The sequence below is a fragment of the Dermacentor silvarum genome, chromosome 1, assembly GCF_013339745.2.
Source record: "Dermacentor silvarum isolate Dsil-2018 chromosome 1, BIME_Dsil_1.4, whole genome shotgun sequence".
NCBI lineage: Eukaryota > Metazoa > Arthropoda > Arachnida > Ixodida > Ixodidae > Dermacentor > Dermacentor silvarum.
Genome location: NC_051154.1, coordinates 221,547,859 through 221,570,206, shown reverse-complemented (window position 1 = coordinate 221,570,206; position 22,348 = coordinate 221,547,859). Strand labels below are relative to the sequence as shown.

Here is a 22,348-nt window from a genome sequence, read left to right as displayed (position 1 = left end):
ATTTTGTGAAAGAAGAAATTGAAAGAGAAAGTGGCTAAACAAATTGGTTTATTCCTCCTTCAGAGGAATTGGTCATAACACGAAATTGAAACGTGTATTCTAAGTAGTGTTTTTTGCCATTCTAGCGATTTCGTCGTTACAATTAACGACTTTCTGGTCTGTTTAGCGACACAACATTCAATTTAGCGAAATACCATATTTTTTAGTGAGGTGGCAGAACAATTGGCGATAGTTTAGCGACTTCGAAGTTAGGAAAGTTGCTTCGAAAATAGCCTTCTTGAAGGTGCTCTGTCATTCAAAAGTTGGCTTTGTCACCATGATGCAGCAATGGTTGCCTTCACAAGATTCACAGTGTGCTTATAAAATGCGTGTTTTTTTTTGTTTACGAAACTGATTTGATTGGATCCTAATGCTCCGGGTTCTCCCCTTTCACTAAATACGTTTGATTAGGGGAGATTTAATTTTTTTGCGAAATTTAGAATGCAGCAGATGAATATTAGGATAGATGGACTGTAGAAAGGCGTACAAATAGTTCTTCCAAAGAACTTTTTTTTTGGGCATGTTGGTGCTTAAGCTTGCTGTACATTCTTGTTTTGGCGCGTAATTTAGGGCGTGAAAAAAAGAGCAGAGGAAGCACAGTAAAGTGCCTTCACTGTCTGCGGCAGTTCTCTGTCTTTTTTCCGCGTTCTAAATTCCGCTCCAAAACAAGAATCTACAGCAACTATACTGCTTCCTTATCACATGGGCTTTGGACAAATCAGTTCTGCGAAGAGCCTTCATGTAGACCAATAGGCGGAAGCGTAGTACTTTACCTGCGTACTGATCACGTAATTGTCATCGTGGTATTAACATGCGACCTTGAGCGTCTTGCAAAATTTGCTATCCTTTGAGGAGCGGCGAGAACTAGAAAATTTGTAGGGATGATGGGGACGAAGTGCCTCCGCGTGCTAGGACAATCAGATTGCTTGTGTTCTTTTGAATCGTGTGGCATTTCAAACATCACAATGTGAGGGCCGTTGTTCTTACGTAAGTATAGTAGTAAAGTAAAAGCCCACTACACACTGCTGGTAAACTCACAGTTTCTCCTTACTCCCACGGATCCTAGACAAATGATAGACAATTCAGTAAATAATTTAGGCCATGCTAGAGTATATTATAGTGTTCCAACGCATCTACGTACCTAAAATTTACTCAAAAGCTTTAGCGACAAGTCCTGAAGACATTGCAGGAAAATTTGGCGGGAAATTTGCGACTTTTCGTCTCATTTTAGTGACACGCTTCAAAAAGTTATGGCAACACTGATTCTAAGAAGCAGTGGCCGCTTCGTTGCTCATTCGCAAATGCAAGTCCATAATGTGCACAGTCTTCTATTATTTACAGTTTTGCTTAAAGGGCAAAGCAATGGCAGCGATAGCAAGCACGTGAGACCTGTGCTGCTCCACAGTGTGAAACAGCCCCCCGGAGGCTACTAGGCGTCATATGTATATCCGACTCGACGGTGAGTTCGTATGTGGCGAAACTGCGCCGTTAGAGCTCTGACGGTATTGCGCGGGCTCCCATACACATTTTCAAAGGTGAGGTGACCCGAAAACGAGCGTGAGCAGCCGCGGCGTAACCGAGCATTCACGATTGTCGAAGCGCCAGAAACGCCGTTGCCCGTAGACGCCGACTGAGTTTCAGCACAAAACACTTCCAAGCACTACCATCTGTACTGCCCTTATTATTGTTCAAGCTGCCAGACATGTTGTCGACATAATTACTCAGGGACAAAACAAATAATACCTAAATTTCCTCATTGAAACAAATATACGTCAACAAGAGCACAATTGCTTAAATAAAGCAAATCTTTCCAACCTTTCTATGCTTACTTTGTTCACCATTAGGTAGGCAAAAACGGTAAGGTATCGGCAACTCGAGGATATGCGTGATGATGATTGCGTGACCTACGCACGTGGGACAGATTTTCGATTGAACCTGTCGAAACACTTTTGTGTGGAAAAAGAATTCTGGGGTCTTGCATGCCAAACCACGATATGTTTATAAGGCACGCCGTAGCGAGGGACTATGACATAATTATGACGACCTGGGTTTCTTTAGGGTGCACATCAATCTCAGTATACACAAGCGTTTTGCATTTGGTCCCCATCGAAATGTGGCTGCGGCGGCCGCGATCGAACCAGCGACTTCAAGTTCAACAACGCGACGCCATAGCCACTGGGCTACTGCGGCGGGTGGTGGTGTTGGCGGTGGTGGTGCATTAACTGTAGCTATAGGTGGGCATCACCTGGCGATCGAGGCCAGCAATTGCTCTGCCTGAGCGTTTCTTGCAGTGCATTGTCACTGGGCTATTTACCACACGTCCAGTGAATCAGTTTCCTTGAGAAATGTACAAGGTGCGAAACTTCATTGTGGGCTATAGCCGTCCCTTCCCGAAACACAAGGCGTGAAAGGCACGTATGTGGACGGCCTTTCCTCTAGAGGTTCTGAAGAATGTTGTACCTTTCATCCCTGAGCATGGACACGACCACACAAAAGAAAGTGTTCTATGTCGCCTGTCTCATTGCATGAAATATAGAGCGCGAAATAACTACGTCCCTTCTTGAATAACCATGCTGGTGCATAGGTAGATGCTTTTCCGATGCAGTAGCGAAGCTTCCTTTCGACGAAGCCGCCTGGGTACGCAATTCGCATGTGTCGGTATCCTTCCTGATCGAAAGTGAGCATGTATGTCAGATTTCTTTACTTAATCAATCTTCGAGACTGACTTTAGGGGGATATGAGAGCGCTGTGTATGCAAGAGCATCGTTTTCGTTATTTCCAATGACCCAATGAGAGAAAGGATCCACTGAGACGCTAGTATGAAGCGTTTGTTGTTGAGTTATTTCTCGAACGATTTGAGGTGACTGGCGTGGTAAGTGACCGAAATGGTAAACAGTGACACAGTTAATGCAGGCATCGACTACGTGAGGAGTACGACATAATGGGCAGGTAGTCGATAGTGTGCGCAGAGAAGCAGCTATTGCCGCGCCTTCGGCAACATAAATGTGATCAGACGGTCCAGCAGGCCTGACCAAATAGCTCTCAGAATGCACCTGCGCAACGGTCTGCATCAGCTTATCAGAATTTTCTTCACCAACCATCAAATACATCACATGACGCCTAGCACGTCATTTGAGCGGTGGCAGGTACAGTTGACCAGCGATACCCTGGCATGCCCAAGAAGCGCTCGTCCAGCAAGTTCGTAGAGCAGTCATTGCCAGTGGAGTCCTAGAATGAGGACACCACCCACTCGACCTCAGGAATGACGACATCGATGGTTCAAATCAATATTCTCTCTCTCTCTATGCGTGCACATGGAGGTGATCAATGAAAGACATTGCTTCTCCAGATGGAATATAGCTGTTTGATTGCAGGCTGGGTACGCATAAGTTGCAGGTAAGATTTTCGAATGTCCATGGCAAGTCTATATTTTTTCTTTGTATCGAGCCGCGCAATCCCAATGTACGAAGCTGGTGCAGGACAACAAAGTTTCAACCTGTCCTGGCACGTTTACGTCAGAGAATTGCCTTTCCGGGCGAAAACACACTCAGGCGAAAGAACAGAGTCAAGAGAGCCTAGGACTCCTTAGCCGGATGGAGCATGACTCCGTTTCTTACGGCACCTGTTTGCTCGAAGTTGGCTGAGGGACCTTCAGACATCATCAAGATCATCATTGGCCTGTATTTTATGTCCACTGCAGGACGAAGGCCTCTCCCTGCGATCTCCAATTACCCCTGTCTTGCGCTAGATGATTCCAACTTGCGCCTGTAAATTTCCTAACTTCATCACCCCACCTAGTTTTCTGCCGTTCTTGACTGCACTACCCTTACCTTTATATACCAGATAGGTTACCTAAAGGAAAGTTGTGTGTCAAAGCGATTACTGTCCAGGAAGTGTGTGACCTTTTTTAGATTACCCCATATTTACATTATTTTCATGAAAATGCAAGGCAATGAAATCACTAAATTTTGTATCCGTGTACGCTGTTGCTATCACTTAGACAAATATATTTTATTGGAACGTTTGCCCTGCGGCATAAAACGTTTGGCGGGTGCAAGTTATATATTGTTATATATAGTTACATATAGGCGTGTATAGTTGGTTCTGTCCGATGAAATCTAACAAGGATCTATGGTGCGCACCATAGATCCGCAAATGGTAGTCAGCCGGGCGGCTTGGGTGTAGCCCCACTATTTACAGGCAGTGGTGCCTTGATGTGTGCAGTCCGGGTCAGTTCCACAAGAGGTGCGGTATTTTGAATACTGTTAAATATTTGCAAAACATGCTGCAAAGCCTTACAACATGGTTACTTTGTGGATGCCGTTCACCCAGGTCACTGGGGCCACCATCAGTGTCCTTTCGAAAACTCAACATCGGCGAATCCTCTATCCAGCTGCCGCTGCTTTCCTTGTCACGTGGTATCAGCAGGCTAACTTCTCGAGCTCCTCAAACAGACTATTCACGCTGAGCACACTGTCCACTTCTGTTTACAAGTGATCAAAAAGACGAAAACGTGCACTGTGGGGGGTGCGCCTACAATCAGTCAGTGGGAAAGGGCGCCTACAAAAGATAAACGTATCCAGGCGCAAGTTGCAATATAAATATATAATTGTATTGCACAGCGTCTACCTGAGCAACTTAACGCAAAGAAGTGCCAAAATTTAGAAACAAGTTGCACAAGGTGGTCTTTACCCCGACCAATTTCACTATGTTAATTATTTATCCATATGCACCAGTGCTAATGATAAGGTTCTTATTTCTTAAAATCAGTATAAATAAAGAGAAAAAAAGGCTATTTCCTGACTTTTCTGCTGAACGCGGGGCGCTGCGCGTGCTGATGACTCTGCAGTAGTTTTGACCATATGCCTATCTACCCGAAGTTCAGTGCACGAAGCTGCCTGTGAATAAGACCGGTTTCACCGAGCACTGAACTAGTGACCTCGTGTTCAGCAGCTGAATGCCGTGTCATGTTAAGTGTTCATCGGTAAAAATAGACTACATTATGTTCTACACAAGTCAGAGACTGAAAATGGCGTGTATTGGGAACTTTGGCCGGGTCGATGCGGACCAAATACGAAAAAAATACTTCGATATCTGTGACGTCACACTGGCATGCCGGCACCAGGGTTTCGGTGCAAAATGAAAAAGATGAAGTTTTGAGCTTCATTTTTTTCTTCTAATACTCAGCCTATTATCGCAAAATTGACAGAAATAAAGTCTTGAAAGAATACTTTGTCAGTCTGAACTGACTTAGCGTTTATCTTTAGTGTCCCTTTAAGCACCGAACAGGGAATGAGAGACGCGGTAATGGGGTTGTTCTTACTAACTTTGACCATCCGGGGCCTATTAACAAGCATCCAATGTATAGTAAACAAGCGTTCGTGCATTCTACGCCATTGGAAGGCAATTGCCTGGTCAGAAAATTTAACCCGCGCCCCCGTAGTTTAGCAGCAGAACGCCATAGCCAGCCACTTAGCCATGGCGACGGGTTGTCTACGAATGAACCATTTCTGAGCGGAGTTTCGAAGCGAATTTCTACGCATAAGTCGAGGGAGACCACCCGCAGGTCAGAAATGAGAGCTGAATGAGTTTAAAGAGAACAGTCGGCTAAAAAAAATCGGGTTTGAAGGGGACGTATGAACCGAAATGTCCTGAGAATCAGGCAAGGCTCACACGTAGCCCTGCTCATTTCCATTGCGTCACTGGTAGTCTGTCTCGATAGACGAGACACTCATGAGAGGGCCACGTGCTCTACTTTCTTGTAACTGGTGCAATGACGTCCCTTCTGAAGCAACGACCTTAATAGAGGCCTTCGCTTGCAGTCCCATGCGTGCTGGACATGCCGCAAATATGTGCGCTTCTAACGCTGGCGCAACGGGCTTCTGCGACTGTTGGGATCGTTTACATGATTTTCGCAATTTCTTTTTTATCATAAACTGTTTTGTTTGGCAAGGCTGTATTCTCTTCCAGTGATTCCCGGAATCGGATAGTTGCGACAATCAACCAGCCGAAGGCTTGCCGTGGTGCCTTCGCGGCTGTGGCTTCTCCGGTTACTCGAAATGGTGTCCGGTGCGACGCATAAGGGCTATGCGAGCGTCGCAGAGATTGCGCTGGAGGAATGCATGTGTGGCTTTCTCCGCAGCCTTACACTTACAGGCGCACCGGCAAGGCGGCCTCTTGAGTACGGATATATCTGGGCACTTTCTCATTCTTCATCGAGATCACATCACTAATGAAACAACGAAGGTAGCAATGATCCTTCCTGGTGGTAACGTTCGCAGGGTGATACAGCTGCATGTTACTGACACACTTTACCACGTATAATAAGAGGCACGGTTAGTCTCAGTAGATTTTTAATAGAATGCTCATAGCAACAGAAAAACTACATCGAATATTAAGAGCGTAAGCCTGAGTGACTACTGGTACATGAGGACAGCTAGCAGTAACTAACAATGTTCAACATGAACAATAAGGAGGTCCACATAAAGGTAGAAGTTCCAAGTCATAAACAGTGGTCGCACAAGGGATTTCTCGAAACGCTGCAATGAGTTCGAACGTTGTTCGAACGCTGTGGATCAGATTGGTTCATGGTTGCTTGTTACATTAGAAATCACATTGAACTCTGCAAGTTTTTTCACAGTAAAAAAATTAAATTTCTTGCTTAGATTCGGCAATGCGGTTTTACTTGTTCCGAATAACACTCCGCCTTCTATTTTGGTTGACGTGAACCTGCGTGGTGAAAATCAAGAAAATACAAAATTCGCCATTAGGAAATCGTGGAAACCTTGATGATAGACCAGGCTGGCTGCTGCCACGTGTCAGTGAAAATTGTGAATTATGTGGTAATTCATTAAGCATTCTTTCAACTAAAATTTTCCAATTTACTTTAGGGCTTGGGATTGCGGAATTGAAGTTGAACTGATTAAGATCTATTGCGTATGAATCCTGAGACTGCGACCAGTTTTCACATAATGACTTCCAAAATCTTCAACACGGTGTTCCGCATAAATGTTTGCCGCGGTTGATCGGTTGATTTCTTGGGTTTTGCCTCACAAAGCAACAAACGGGCTATGACAGACGCCTTTGGAGGGGTGGAGGGGACCGGTTAATTTTAACTACCTGGGGTTCATTAACGGGCACCAAACACACGACCCACGAGTACTTAGTCTGTGACCGTCGAAATATGGCTCCGTGGCCGGGACTTAAACCGACGACCTTGTGCTCGTCAGCACAATACAGTTGCCACTGAGCCACCATGGCGGAACGGGTTTCCTTACGCCGTGCGTAAGGAAACACCCTCTTCAAAACACAATTAATAGAACGCCACCACATTTCACCGCAATGTCATGAACTAATATCTCGGAAGTAATGCTAATCTCCGGATACCTAGTAAGTGTTCATACCTTGAGCATCGACAGGCTTAATTTTTATAATCACGTGAATTCTGGTTTAAGTAAGGCTGTTACCTTATTATATATACTAAGTAGTGAATTTCACTTACCGAAATTTCATCAGTGATTATTGAAGAGTTTGCGATGCTTGCGGGCAAGAACACTGCGTGCTTAAAACTTGTATATTGATGTAATAGATCAAATTATAAAGATAAAAACCACTCGTGGCAAGCCTTACATAGTGAAGCACTGCACCAAATGTCTCACTTTTCGAGGCCACACCTGGATCGCTTAGTTGACCCCTGGAACGTACTGCATTGTTTCTTTCAAGATATGCTTAAAATCCTTACTAAAACACTCGCTAAGCGCACTCGGTGAACAGATTCGGATTTGTTGGTATAATTCAGACTGCGTTAAAAATGCGCATATTTAGAGGTGTTGGAAGCATGGAATATGTTTTGTTGGTGTTGCGGTAAATCCGTTCTGAACGTTCTGAAGTGTTCAACAGCAAGTCTGCATGCTAGAAATAAATAACTGAAAACCTGGAATAATAGCAAAACGATGCTTGTTGGGCAACGTACAGATGAGTTAGACAGGATCACATCAGAAGTGCCACCCCTTCCGCCACCAAAAGAAAGACGTAAAGAATGAAAGAAACAAACAAAGTATCTACAAGTCTCAATTTTCATTGAACCAAACACCAGCTATTTAATGTATAAATATCAAGGATATCGTAAATTAATTAATTTTCTTAATGTGCGCATAGTTCCTATTGCGAGTGAACCACGAGTGGGTAAACGTTAATTATTCCTGCATGAAGTGTCAGTGCATTGTATGTACTGTACAAGGTATTAGTGTTTTGTATTGTATGTACGCGTATTTCACTGCAGAAGGTGGGTTATATTCGATTATGTACAATTTAGGCTGCCTTGTGCAAGTAGCAAAAGCCTGTTACATGCTAATGTCTTTTAGCTCATGCGACTATTTCTGTGATTAAGGAAACACTAACAAATTTCTAACTTAGAATATAGTCATTTTTTATCTCCCAGAAGAAGCCCGTATCCAAGGAGGGCAGCGGTGTCGACTTCAGAAATCAGCGGGGGAAAGCGAGAAGCTTATCCAGCCTGTCAGAGTTTCTGAATGTCATACGAAAGAACCACAAGCAACCCGAGACGATAAAGAAGAAAGATAAAGAGGAAAGGCCAGAAAGATGGGGCAGAATTTGATAGTGAAGAGTTGAAAAGAATATACTTAGAAGACTTGATACGCCTAAGGGAAAGTTTTACTTTCTGGTTCGAATATCTTTTCGCACCCGTAATGCCCGTGTGATGCGAGTACGGCGTCAAAGCAGCGCTGACGCCATCCTGATTTGTGCTCCACGCCAGTGGTGCAAGCTCGCGCTCTATCAGATGGCCTCTCTGTTTCCTGCCGGAAGAAAAGAGAAAGAGAGAGAGAAAGAAGTTACAAAAATGGCAAGGGTTTTAGCTCCTATTTAAGCGGGGTGAATGGAGCGCTGGGCAGTCTTTGTTTCCGAAACGCCTTGAGACTAAGCCAACATGAAGGCAGTTCTGTTCCTCGCTGTCCTTTGCGTCGTCGCCTACGCTCATCACGAAGAAGGCCACACTGAAGAGCATCATGAAGGCCACGAAGGCCACCACGGTAACCACACTGATGAGCAAGGGCCCCACCCGCATCATCACGGACATCATCATGGACACCATCATGGACATCATGGCTCCGTCTGCAGTGAGTCTCTTTGTGGTTTTGCCATTGTACTTCGGTTGCCGAATTGAAAGACGTAACGCATGCAAATGTATCCACCGCATAGAGTAAAATAGTTGCGCTCGTATTTCAGCACATTATACGTTTTTATGAAAGAAAAAAAAAGAAAAGAAAAAACAGTCACCTGTGTTCGTCAGGAAATGCAACTGCACACAATAAGTGCAGTTGCGTTTCCGTGCAGTGAGTGTATTGTGCTTTCAATGCAAAAAAAAAATCATCTTTGCTCAATCGCAGAAAATACCTTAAGATTATTGCACAGGTCAAGATACCAATAGTGTCGCGGAATCTTTCCTTTCTAGCAATTTCCTGTGCTTTGTTTCTTACCTTTTCGAGCTTCAGTATTTTATGCATGTGATATTAGGATACATTATTTCGTGGATTTCATGTAATCAACAAAGGCTTCTTTAGTTCCATGTCAATATAGTTTCAAGCGTCTACACCCTTAGACGTCCATAACAAGCTTTGTGCGTGACACTAAAACGCGTTTGATTCATCAAGCTAAGTTATCTCCTTGAAGTGGTTTTCTGCTCGTCCGCTCCCCGTAAAAGGGTAAATGTTGCGTTTCATGGTTTGTGGACATTTGCTTGTATTTATATTTTATCTAATGATAAGAATAATATCTTCCGAAGTTTTCAAATTACAATTCTCCGCTTCAAGGACATCGTCGTAGAAGACGATTCTTTTGATAGAGAAAGTAGCTACTGTATCTGTGATCAATGCGAGAAAGGTAAACGTGGCAGCGAAGCTATAATCTAGGAGATACATTAGAATGAAAGCTTCCAGAAGGCGATATCGCTAGATATTTGTATTCATTTGTTTGTTCTTTTCTTTGTTGCACACGGGTGGCTAACACTGAAATATTATAGAGAATCCTGCGTTCTTAATTACATTGTAACTACACTGTAACTAAGAACGTAAATATGCAGCTACCATTAAACGAAGAAAATTCAGCATGATAACCGTATTTTCTTCTTTTCAGACCTGCCAGAGCAATCACTTGCTTCTGTGGTGGAGTGCGTTACACATAACGTCACTGAGGAGGTACGCATTCCTGTTATTCATATTCCTAGTCGGCTGTTGGCAAGGATCAAGTTAATAGACGAATGCGACGCAGCATCTGCACGCAATTAGAAAATAGTGATTTATACTCACCACTTATCGACACTATGGGCACAACGCATATTCGCCTTCGCCTTAGGTCACAAAACTATTCTAGACTATGCGCTATTGCCTCTCACAGGCAAAAAGCTGCTGTCTATAGCATCAACGCGCAGGAGCGACGCGCCATCGCATTTCTATTCAATTATAAATCATAAGTTTGCCATTGACCTAAGAATTTATTTATCTCTATACACGAGTCATACAAGACATGATCGAGCGCATTCTCTTACTCCGTATTTTGCTTAAACTAAACAAACAAATATATAAATAAATAAATGTTCTGACTAGGATGCCATAAACAGCTGTGCGCGATGCGCCTGATAGCAAGAGAAGAGGGGCCGAATTCACAGCGCCTTTGGTGAAGAACTGCTCGTCATTGGTCGTCTGCCTTTAGTAATACCGTGTTGGCTATCGCGACTGGCCATAGCCTGTTTTTTTAGAGATCGCTCCGGAGCATGCACTGCTTTTTGAACACTTACCCATATTTGAGTAATTTATTTATTTGCAAAGGAATATTGCCTATCACTTATGCGAGCCCAAGCATAAGTGGTAATAATGTATCCAGACAAACAATATTTAATGCCTGTTAACAACAAATGTAAAATACCTACATAATACTATAATACATAATAACAGTGTAGAGAAAGAAATAAAAGTAAATGTGTATGAGGGGTGGAGGTCACTGTTTATCTGGAAAATGCGCGGAAATAACCAGTGGCCACCTGAACAGAATATAGTACACATCAAAGAGAATGTCACTAGACACACACCACATTCACTGTTCGACCACCTGTAATCACTTGAAAACTCAATTTTCCTATGAACTTCTGTCTTGTTTACACATGAAAAAATTGTCCAGTGGTGGCTGTACATATTGTGATAAAATATGTAATATGACAAATTATTGCCAATCTGGTGTGTTGCGAAAAAAATAAAGCTACTTGCAATGATTTCTGCGTGCGCATATATGAGCTCAACGGCGCGCATGATAATGTCGGGTATTTTTAGTTGGCAATGGTTGCATATAAAATGAGGTATTCAGACAAAGGTCATGATGCGATAGTTCGTAAAGATATTGTAGTCTTGCAAGTAGTCTCCTTGTTTGGAAGTGGCAATATCATTCGTATTAGCGAAGGTGCTAGGGGACGAGCTTCGATTATAACTGCTGAAGATACAATTCTGGGGTTTCACGTGCCAAAACCACGACATGATTACGAGGCATGCCGTAATGGGGCCAGACTCCCAATTAATCTTGATCACCTTAGGTTCTTTAACGTGTGCCCAATGCACGGTACACGGGTGTTTTTGCATTTCGCGCCCATCTGAATGCGGCCGCCGCGGCTGAGATTCGATACCACGCACTCGGGCTTACCAAGGGCAACGCCAAAGCCACCACGCCCCCCCGGCGGGTACTGTTCAGTGTAAAGCGAACTGCTAGTCTTGACAACGCTATTGTCAACGTTATTGTCAACTGAAGCTTGTCTACGTTATTTTTGGTGTGGGGGTCCTATGCAGCGCATATCTATTCCAGCCACGACATGATTAGGGTATTATAAGATAGTAACTGAACATTAGAAAATTAATACTTACCTTTCTGCCTCAGGAGACCAAGCGTGCGACGCGTAGATACACTAACTCGGCCAATATACATAGACCAGGTTAATCGGCTTGTGATTATCACTATAAAAAAATAACAAACAGTTGAATTGAGAGTGTGGAGCATCGCGAATGAAGAATTTAGTACTCAGAGTGATATTTCTTGTTAGTAGTGCGCAGAAACGTAGTTTTTCTTTTATCAAAGCTTAATTCCCCCATTAGATATAGCATGGAGAATGGTCGGAACTGGTGATAGCGGAGGCGCGGCTTTGTGCGTGTCAATTACAAAGAGTAAAAAGAATAGAACATCAAAACAGTTGATACAAAATACGGGCCCTGGGTTTGGAGTGAAGAAGACAGTCCTTTCACCACCAAGCAACGGCAGAGAAGTCGAACTCCCGCGTCTCCCTCCTACCACCTAAGAAACCCTTAAACATCCCTTTCCAGTCCCTTCCAGTGGAGAACGAATAGTTCAAAGGGGAAGTATCCCTCAAAAAATTAAATAAAGACGTTTTCAAACAAACAATACAGCCCCTGGGCTCGAGTCAATTTAGTGAGCGATGAAACTTAAGTTGTTTGCTCAATACACTTAGCACAAGACGCAAATTGAAATTGCTAACGCGATTAGTATGTGTGTGAAATACCATGCAGGTCCTGGAAAAGCTGAACCGCGTGAGCCAGGGTCTTCAATGCGAAACCATCCTCTGTGGAATCAAGAAGTTTTGTGAGAGAGATGGCACTCTGGTACGTTGTTGATTTGGTCTTTATTACCGTTCTCTACATGCTATTCTTCGTAGATACAAAGCAGGGTTTCATGAGAAAATTGTCAGTCTTTCGGACGAAGCATACTTTTAAGACACTACCTATAGCACAGGTAGTGGTACATATTTGTATATCTATGTTTTTGCTAATACATAACGTATAGGACAGAAGAATATGTTTGGGTCTGAGTGAGCTGCGGCAGCCACAAAGATGGTACCCTATATAAGAATGTTCGGTACACACGAGCCTTTTGCGGAGATGGTGGCCTAATCAGCAGAAGCTCCAACATATCCTTAAAGTACGATGTCCCAGTGGGTATCTCTATTAGGCTGCCAGGACAACGTATTACAATTTACGGAATACCAAATTACCGCGGGCGTAGATATGAGTGGTAGCGGTGCCGCCATCTGATGACATGGAGTTCAACCAGAGCACATTGAAATTGACTCCTGTATTTTAAATGCACTTGGACACTGCGGCAGGCGTATTTAAATTCGTCGAAACAAATAAAAAAAACATTGATATATTTTTTTCAAGACAGTCGAAATTGGCTATTTTTCCCCGACACAACAAAAAAGGTAATGGTGGCCCACAAATACGGCCGCGGTTACTCTTTTTTTCATGAACAGATAGTGCCGTACCCATAGTCTTATATACTTACGCTAATACCCTGAGTAGCAGAATGAGGTTGTAGCACTTAATACACAAAAAGCTACATTATAACATAACAGTGAAATCACAAATCTGTTCAGAGAAACTTTCAAAGCACCCATGCGAAATAGAAAGGGGGGGGGGGGCAGGGGAGGGGGGGGGAACACTGGAGACGTTGCCCTCCCCTCGATGAAAACATTTTTCTCTACGTCACAGAGGCGAACTAAATCTACGCCGCTTTTTTACCATAGAAGAAGACAGTATAGCATATGAACAAAACATTTTTTTACTTAGTAGCCATTCCTACAAGTCTCAGGGAGCTAAGTCTCCCCGGTAGTCGTAGAGTAAGGAAAAAAACTGTGCTTTCAGCAATGTACACCAGTGGTACTTAGCACCGAAAGTCGGGGGAAATAAATGTAGAGTCGGCTGTGCTTTGTCGCCAAGGATTGCTTAGACAGGTCAGTGATATGCAAGCGTTAGTAGGTCCAGTAAGCATTAGTAGCAATATTTGGTAGTTCTGAATGTGCATCAGGTTTTCTGTGACTTTCAAGACTTTGGCGCTCCACTGTTCCACCATAATATCGAAGGCCACGCTTTCGGCGCACTGCAATGCCACCGCTCGTCTGCGTACAAACTGCGCGGCGAGCGAGGTGGAATTGCCAATAAAAGTGGAGTTCGTTTAATTGAAGTAAAGTCAGGTCGTCGGAGGCATGGACAGGTAACAGCCAACTCCAAAACACTCGTTGGTATCAGCATACTATGGCAATGCGAGACAGTGAGAGCCGGTACCAGGTGATGATGAAATGTCACGTGTCTTTTAAACACCACCTATCAAAGTTCGCAGCGTACCCCTCACACACATCTGTTGCAAAAAAAAAAAAAAAATCAGCGCTGCATGATGCGGCGCTTCGCGAGTAACAAACATTTTTGTAGCCAACTAGAATACTATAGATACTATGTTGCCGCTGCCATGGCAGTTGAGTCGTCACCAGGACACATAAAAAGCTAATAGCGAATAAAAACGGCGTCCTCATTCTGCGTTGAAGAATTCCTTTAATAAAATTTCACACAACGGCCAAAAACACTAGTAGTATAGATCCTTGAATGCATGCGAGCTTAAGCTTTACATTGAACGTGCTTCTCATTGCTGTATAATCCGGAAGTTCTCTTAGGGTGACGGTTGCCCCCGATAAATACGATAGTACCTCTTTTCAACTGCAAGTCAAAATGAACTGAAAACTGTATTTTCACATTTTGCAGGAAAACAACCGAACCGACGTTTTCACGGTGAGTTTCTTTTATGTCAACAAAGAACAACGCATTCTTCTTTTTTTTGCGTGAATGATACCTCGCACTTTTACATGTTTACTGTGACCTTTAAGTGACTGGCTGTGTATTAGGGATTCTAAAAATAATATTCGATAAAGATTATGTTTCGCTTGAAGTGACATAAGCGTACCCGATTTGATATTATAGGGGCCCTGAAAGACTTTCTGAGCACAGTAAAAAACGTGGCCGATCTGTTAACGAGGCTCCTGTGAACATTTGAACCAAATATTGTTGCACTGCAACAGCAGGGAATTTACAATCTCGTGTCAAATGCAGTGGAGTGAGTGAGTACGAAATTTATTGAGGCCCTGAAGAGAAAGAATTAAAGCGGGGCCGGAGGCCCCGCCAATCAATCCGGTGGCTCCACCCAGGTCGGGGCCGGTAGACAGAGTCCTTCGGCGACGGCTCATGCAGTGGACAATCGCTTGCTCTCGCATCTTCTATGTTGTCATGCAGCGCCATCGAAAGAAGCTGGTCCACCAACGCTATTGGCTCATTTTGTGATCGCGAGAACAGTCTCAGTAATACATAATTAATGATTTTGAGTTAAATTAACGACAAACAGATGTGTCTGCAACGTCAAAAAAAAAGAGAGATCATTTCATATTTGCCCTATGCGTAGCTGCGTCAGCTGCGTGTGGCCTCCGAGGTGGCCGGAACATATCGCGTAGCGTCATCCACCGCGGCTTCCACGCACCATTTCGCCGCCGCGACACTCAACTTTTGGTCGGAGCTTTGCTTCCTTGCCTTCTCCGCTGTGCAGCTTCCAGCGCGCTAACGGAGACGAAAAGAGAGGAAGTCGGGCATCAGTGCGATAACTTCACTTGAAGTTGAAGGATTGGAATAATTTTTGCCCCATTAGATTCGTGAGACGACGTTTTTAATTAGGGAGGCCATTCTATGATTAGTTAAAAAAGTGTTGCAGGGCCCTTTACAAGAAATTTAGATGATGCAACCTGCAGTGAGGAAACTATGTGGCTGCTTCATTAAATTTTGCTAAACACTGGATTGTCGTTATCACAACACCTGCTTCAAAATGTTCAGCTTGCTGTAAAACCAGTTTCTTTTTTCTTCTTACACCTGGCAATGTCTGGAAGACGTACAGTATGCAAGGTGGTTTGTGTCGCGAGTGACAAATTTGATCGTGATTAAGTTCCAGTTGAAGTAATAAAAAACTACATGAAGGTCGCAATTCGGCATTCATTCCCGAATGTTGTAATAATTTTCTGATTTTTGCTGCTTTCAGACTGAGCAGAACCAGCAGCTGCGTGTAGCCTTCTATACATGTCGGCCCCAGCAAGTGGTCCCTCATGAAGAAGCACCTCAGCAGGTCAGCGAAGTCGCACCTGAAGCCTAAATTTTGTAAATAACGTTAAATCAACATGCGTTTACTTAAAGCTCAAATAAATACCCGCATCCCATGCGTTTCGTAACATGTGTGTGTTCTTTTCTTCCGGACGCAGCATCACGGACATTTCCGAGAGTATATTTCCCCTAATTGTTAACAAATCTGCATGGAGCAGGCAACGCGGCTTTTCCTTTTTTAGAATTAGAAACGAAGAGAGCATAGGTCACCTATTTATAGCTATTTTATAGGCCTTTATGAACTCCCACCACAGAACGGCGGTTTACTGCGAAATCAGTTAATAGGTCGTAACTGGATTTACTAGGCCTGTCTGTCTCTGTTTGTCCATTGGTGCATCCTTTGCGTTAAGCTGTCGTCGACAGGCCATCTTATTTTCAGCTTGACCCTTATCATGGGGTAGAACACAAATAAAACAAAGCTTTGCTTACGACCACCGCCACTGGTTGTCGAATTCCGAGTAGCACATTGCCTGTGAGTGAATGTGCAAATGGGAGCTGAACGTGTTAACCGTTAGGCTACCGTGCAGAATTCTCGCTCGGTAATTTGTGCGGCGTTTTGCGCGCCACGCAATATTGAGAGTGATGGCGTCGGTGCACGTTACACTACAAGCCACAGCAGACAATGAAGAGAAGGTTATGTGCGTCATTAAATCATCATCATCATCATCGTCAGTCCTAAATTTATGTCCACTGCAGGACGAAGGCCTCTCCCTGCGATCTCGAATTACCCCTGTCTTGCGCTAGCTGATTCCAACTTGCGAATTTCCTAACTTCATCACTCCACCTAGTTTTCTGCCATCCTCGACCGCGCTTCCCTTCTCTTGGTATCCGTTCTGTAACTCTAATGGTCCACCGGATATCCATCCTACGCATTACAGGTCCTGCCCAGCTCCACTTTTTCCACATAATGTCAACTAGAATATCGGTTATCCCGTTTTGTGCTCTGATCCAAACCGCTCTCTTCCTGTCTCTTAACGTTAGGCCTAACATTTTTTGTTCCATCGCTCTTTGAGCGGTCCTTAAATTGTTCTCGAGCTTCTTTGTTAACCTCCAAGTTTCTGCCCCACATGTTAGCACCGGTAGAATGCATGATGGTGCACTTTTTTTTCCACAACAGTGGTACGCTCCCAGTCAGGATTTGGCAATGCCTGTCGTATGCACTCCAACCCAATTTTATTCTTCTGTAAATTTCTCTGTCACGATGAGGGTCCCCTGTGAGTAATTGACCTAGATAAACGTAGTCCTTTACAGACTCTAGAGGCTGACTGGAGATCCTGAATTATTGTTCCCTTGCCAGGCTATTGAACATTATCTTTGTCTTCTGCATATTAATCTTCAACCCCACTCTCACACTTTCTCGGTTAAGGTCCTCAATCGTTTGCTGTAATTCGTCCCCATTGTTGCCCATTCCCCATTTCGTCCCCATTTTGCCGCTTCTTTATTAGGTTCTTTGTTACTTGGGAGAGCTTAACCTACTGGTTGCCTTGATACCTTACCTCCCACTTCAATTGCTGTTTCTGAGATCAACGTAGTTACGGTTTCGTTCATTACCTCTATGTTGTCTTTATCTTCCTGTTACAAAACTGCATAATTGTTTGCGAGCACCAGCCTGAATTGGTCTCCTATTACGCCCTCTGTAGAGGACGTGGCCGTTAGTCAGCACTGTATAAGCTTCACTAGTTCTCGCCTCACTAAGGCCAATAATATCCCAAGCAATACCTGATAATTCTTCAAATAGCCTGCTGAGCTAGCCTCATTCGATAGCGTGCACGTGTTCAGCGTTGCCAGGTTCAGTTTCCATTGGCGGCCTGTCCGGACCCAGAGATTCTTAGCACCCTCTGCCACGTAGCATGTCTGACCGCCGCCTTGGTCAGGTGCTCCGCAGCCGCTGGGGACTGAGGGCCTTGGGTAAATTGGAGGAGTCATTTTGGAGGTAGCGGCCGAATACTGCACCTGCAGGGAGGCCAATTCCTGTTCTGATGAGGGAGTGACTTTGTTGAAGCTTAGTAGGTCTTCCTAATTTGGATGCACCTGGACTGGTATAGCCCCGCTAGCTCTCAGCGATTTTTTTGCCGGTGTCAGGCGCCACTCCATGACTGAAAATGTAGTGGACTGGAGGAGGATTTGGACTTATGACCTTCAGCTTACTATATTTAAAAAAAGAAAAAAAAACGAACAGAACATTACACGCCTAGGTATACAACACCATAATCCTCCAACTTAACTGCAGGATGACCCTCAATAAAGGGTCATTGAAATATCATACGCGGCCCAAAGGCCATGAGCTCTCTGTTCGTACTCGACATCCGTTATTAACGCACGTAATATTGCCACTGAGAGCCTCGTTGACTTCACAGATGTGCTATCAGACTCGCTGTCACTTTGCGGTCAAAACTCTTGCGTGCGACTCACGCATTAAAGAAACAAGAACAAAGAAACTTTCGCAAATTACGCGTGCAAGACTACAGGAAGATTCGCGATTATTTATAAGTACTTCCACGCACTAAATGAAACTCAAATGCTGCCCTCTTCGAAATACTTGTGCGAGACACGCACAGCCTTAGACATACCCTTACACAATACGTCGAAGAGAAAAGAAATCTATTGAGTATACCATTACTAAAAGCGATCCGCGCAGCCCGTTTCTAAGGCGCGTTTCTCTCTACGTGCGTGCCGGAACAACCACGTGGCGATTTCTATTATAAGCTCAAGTACACTGCAGAATAACCAGTACCTAACCTCATACAGCGTTATTTTCAGAACTCGCGAAATCCGAAAAGAAAGTGTTAGTTTAGCGGAAACTCACGCGAACTATCTACATATCTCCGCGAAAAAAATCCACTGACGCTATCCTTTCTCGAGCGTTCAGCTATCACGTTTTCCTGAAAGCAAAAATCTAATTAACTCGAAAATTTATCTGCCTCTACCACGATCAGAAGAGACCAACACTGCCCTCTGCCTAAGAGAACGTTCCCCAAACTTAAAGTTTTTCCAAAGTATCCTCAGAGATATGAATAATAATGACTGCAACTTACCAAACGTGCCTCGAAAGAAAAGCACTACTGTCAAACAAAATACGACTTGTCACGAACTCGCGCAGAAGCGTCCGTCTTAAATAAAAGTTCTTAAAAAACATATGTTTTCTGTGAGAATGTGCTGATGAAGCAATTCATAGCAGAGTTGGATAAATAGCAGAGCCGCAGCAAGTCATAGCAGAGTCTTCGAGTGAAGGCTAATCTGAGCATTCAAAAAAAGAAAAAAAAGTCATGCTGAACAACATGCAGTATCGACCCCAATCAGGCGCTTTTCACGCGAGAGAAAAACGCTCAAGAGTTGGAACCTTTAGACCATTTAAATTCCTATTGTATTGAATGTTGCTGAATACAGAAAATAAAAATCAAGGTATTGTTTGATTTCTTTAACGGCAGCCACATGCCGGTGATGCTCATGCCTATTAGCTAATAGACTTCATCGTTAGGTGGATGTTCTGTCATGGTACCCATCACGAAGACTCACTACTGCAGAGTTGACATTTGGCTGCTTACCCCTTAGTGCCCTCATTATGTTCTACTTATAATGAAGTTCATCAGCTGTACGTAATAGACAACTGTAACATTTCTGGTCACGTTGAAATGGCTCTAAATATAGATATCAAGATAAGCTTATATGGTGCATTGTACTTCTGGAATACAAATTATGTCTTCCTCACAGTGTTCACAGATGTTTGAAGCCTGAAAGGTAAAAAAGTGGCGTTCCGATTATGTCAGCAGTGTGCCAGATGGGGCGCGAAATCGAAATCAGGGAAGTAATGGTTTTGGAGTCGCGCAATTACTCGCAGAATGCTGACATGGCGGCCAGACGGTTTGCGAGAAACCATTCCTGCTATCATCCGCGAAGAACTACGCAAGCTGCATGTGGTAACACCGACGTAACCCGCGAAACTCTGCAGCGCGTCCTGGGGACACCGGCGCCACTGCTTGAACTGCCATCATTCGCTTTCGCAGGTGATGGGCTACACCGCCGCACTTTACGGCAAAAGGTCTCCTGTTAACCCTAGACCAGTCAACGCGATGGTGACAAGATACCGCCATTACCGCAGCCGACGTACAGCCCAAACTGATCGCCGACCACCTATGTGAAGGAAGCATAAATGGTGGTAACATGCGAACGCCATGTTACTGCCATTTATGCTTTTACTGCGGTAAAGCAGGCTAACCCGTTAGTCTGCATGTGCCGCTATTGACGAATGGTTCTGTGCGGCTTCCTCATCAAAGCCCCAGGCCCTCGCTCAGGCGACCGATTTAGAAAATATGAAAATGTACCTGAAGCAGACAGAAAACACCTTCAACTTGCCCCTCTGGCGAGCAAACTGAGGAATAAATACGGTAGTTTACTGTTTTTCGTCACTTACTGATATCTGATCAGCCTGAGGAAAAAAAAGACGCCTCTCTTCGATAACTCCCGACGTGCTTGTTCAACGCTGCAATGACAAGTGCTTTTCGTCGATGGACTTGAAGAGCGACTACAGGCAGATTGAGATCTACGGAAGGCACCGCGAGAAAACTGATTTAAGCAGGAAAGATGCATTTTTTCAATTCTAAAATCATGCCATTCGGACTTTATGCTATATGGGAACATGTCAACGAGTTATCGACATCGTGCTGACCAGGTTGAAGCTGGCAGACTTGTCTCACCCAGCTCGATGTGGTTGTAATAGACCCGGCTACCTTTAGCTAGCCCTTCAAAGGATGCAGGACATACTGGAAGAGGTCATTGCCACTCGAACTCACCGTAAGACCAGAAATCGTTGCTTCACCTACATAGAATTGCGCTTCTTCGATCACATTAGTCGTGACAGCCTGTACCTTTTCGTTCAAAGGGCGCCAGCCATCGGCAGTTACCGGCGGAAGAGTGAAAAAGCCTTTCGCAGGTTAATAATACTGTGCATATTTAAGACGTTTGATATTCAGTAGAGGATGTCAGATAGGATTTTCCGTTAGAACAATGTACCAATGATCTAAATAATAATAAAGAAACAGACGGAAGACGGAAGGGGAGTAATGGGCTGTAAAAATCTTAGTTAGGGTCACCTGGGAATTAGTAATTTCATCTATAAGGGCGAACCAACAAAGCACGCCGTATACAGGGTGTCCCAGGTAACGTTAACCAAGCTGTTAAAAATAAAATATAGAATATACGAGGACGCAACCAATGGTATTCTGTCAGAAGTGACGTACCACACCAGGAAGATTGTTTTCATAATTGAACTATTGATAATTAGATTAGAATAATTAACCAGCTCTTTAAATACCGAATTGAGGGCGCGAATTTTGATAAAAACAATTGTGTTTTAAAACACCCGATGAAGTTCTTTACCGTGCGCTATGCCTCGCGTATTGTTTTTTTTTTTTGCCTTGTAAAGAAAACGCGCGAAATATGAAAAAATTAGAGACCTTCCACTACTGTGAAGATGCAATATAGCGAAGCTGAGACTATGGTGGGTCTGCTACGGTGAGTATTTCTATGGTGAATTTAGTATATATTATCATTATTGACCATATTGAGCGTCTTCGGCATGTTCTTCAAAGATCAAGGACACCGGCGTCTTGTTTTCGCCCGGCGCGATGGCCAAGTAGTGCGTTTGCTGCGCCAACTCCGCCCCATTGTCATAGACTAGCGAATGAGCCACAGCGTTCACAGCCGCGGCACACTGCATGGTATCATCAGGATCCTGAAGTCAGGATCCTGGAAGATGTGGTTCAACGAGCGTGAGTCCCATAGCGAGTCCAAAGGGCAACTGCTGATATCAGCGCTAACGCGATCTCTACTTCACCAGACAAAGGGGCACAACGGTTGGTGGGACGTGCTGCCGCCGAGCAACGTGACACTTGTGAAAGAGGCATCGCGGGGGCGAGGGGTATAACAATAGGCAAGTCATCATTCGTTTTGACATCTGTGCTAAGGCACAGCTGGCGGGACACCGCCACGCCCATGGAACCGAGAATTGTTGGTCTATCTACTTCCGGTCTGTTGCTGGACGCGATCTCCTGGAACCTAGCCTATATCAGCTTCGCTGTAATAGCCGCATTATTACGCGTCCGCGCCGTGACACCAGCGGTCCCAAGCGTTACTGCGAAGAATTAACTGTGCTCAATGCCTTTGACCTCCTCCTCGATGCCGCTACGCACGGCATTGGCTATTTCGCGCGTTTTTTTTATAACGCGCAAAAAATATTTACGTTAGACAAAGCACACTGAAAACAAGTTAATAGG

General features: G+C 44.1%; 1 protein-coding gene across 1 annotated transcript; it reads left to right on the top strand.

Annotated features, from left to right (window-relative positions):
- Positions 1 to 8,937: 8,937 nt before the first annotated feature.
- Positions 8,938 to 16,144, top strand: LOC119436794 (transcription factor MafA-like). Its single transcript, XM_037703785.2, has 5 exons — positions 8,938 to 9,176; positions 10,192 to 10,253; positions 12,621 to 12,713; positions 14,643 to 14,669; positions 15,958 to 16,144. Exons 1-5 carry the CDS (start codon positions 8,987 to 8,989, stop codon positions 16,066 to 16,068), a joined length of 483 nt encoding a protein of 160 aa, XP_037559713.1. The 5' UTR covers positions 8,938 to 8,986; the 3' UTR covers positions 16,069 to 16,144.
- The last annotated feature ends 6,204 nt before the right edge of the window (positions 16,145 to 22,348 follow it).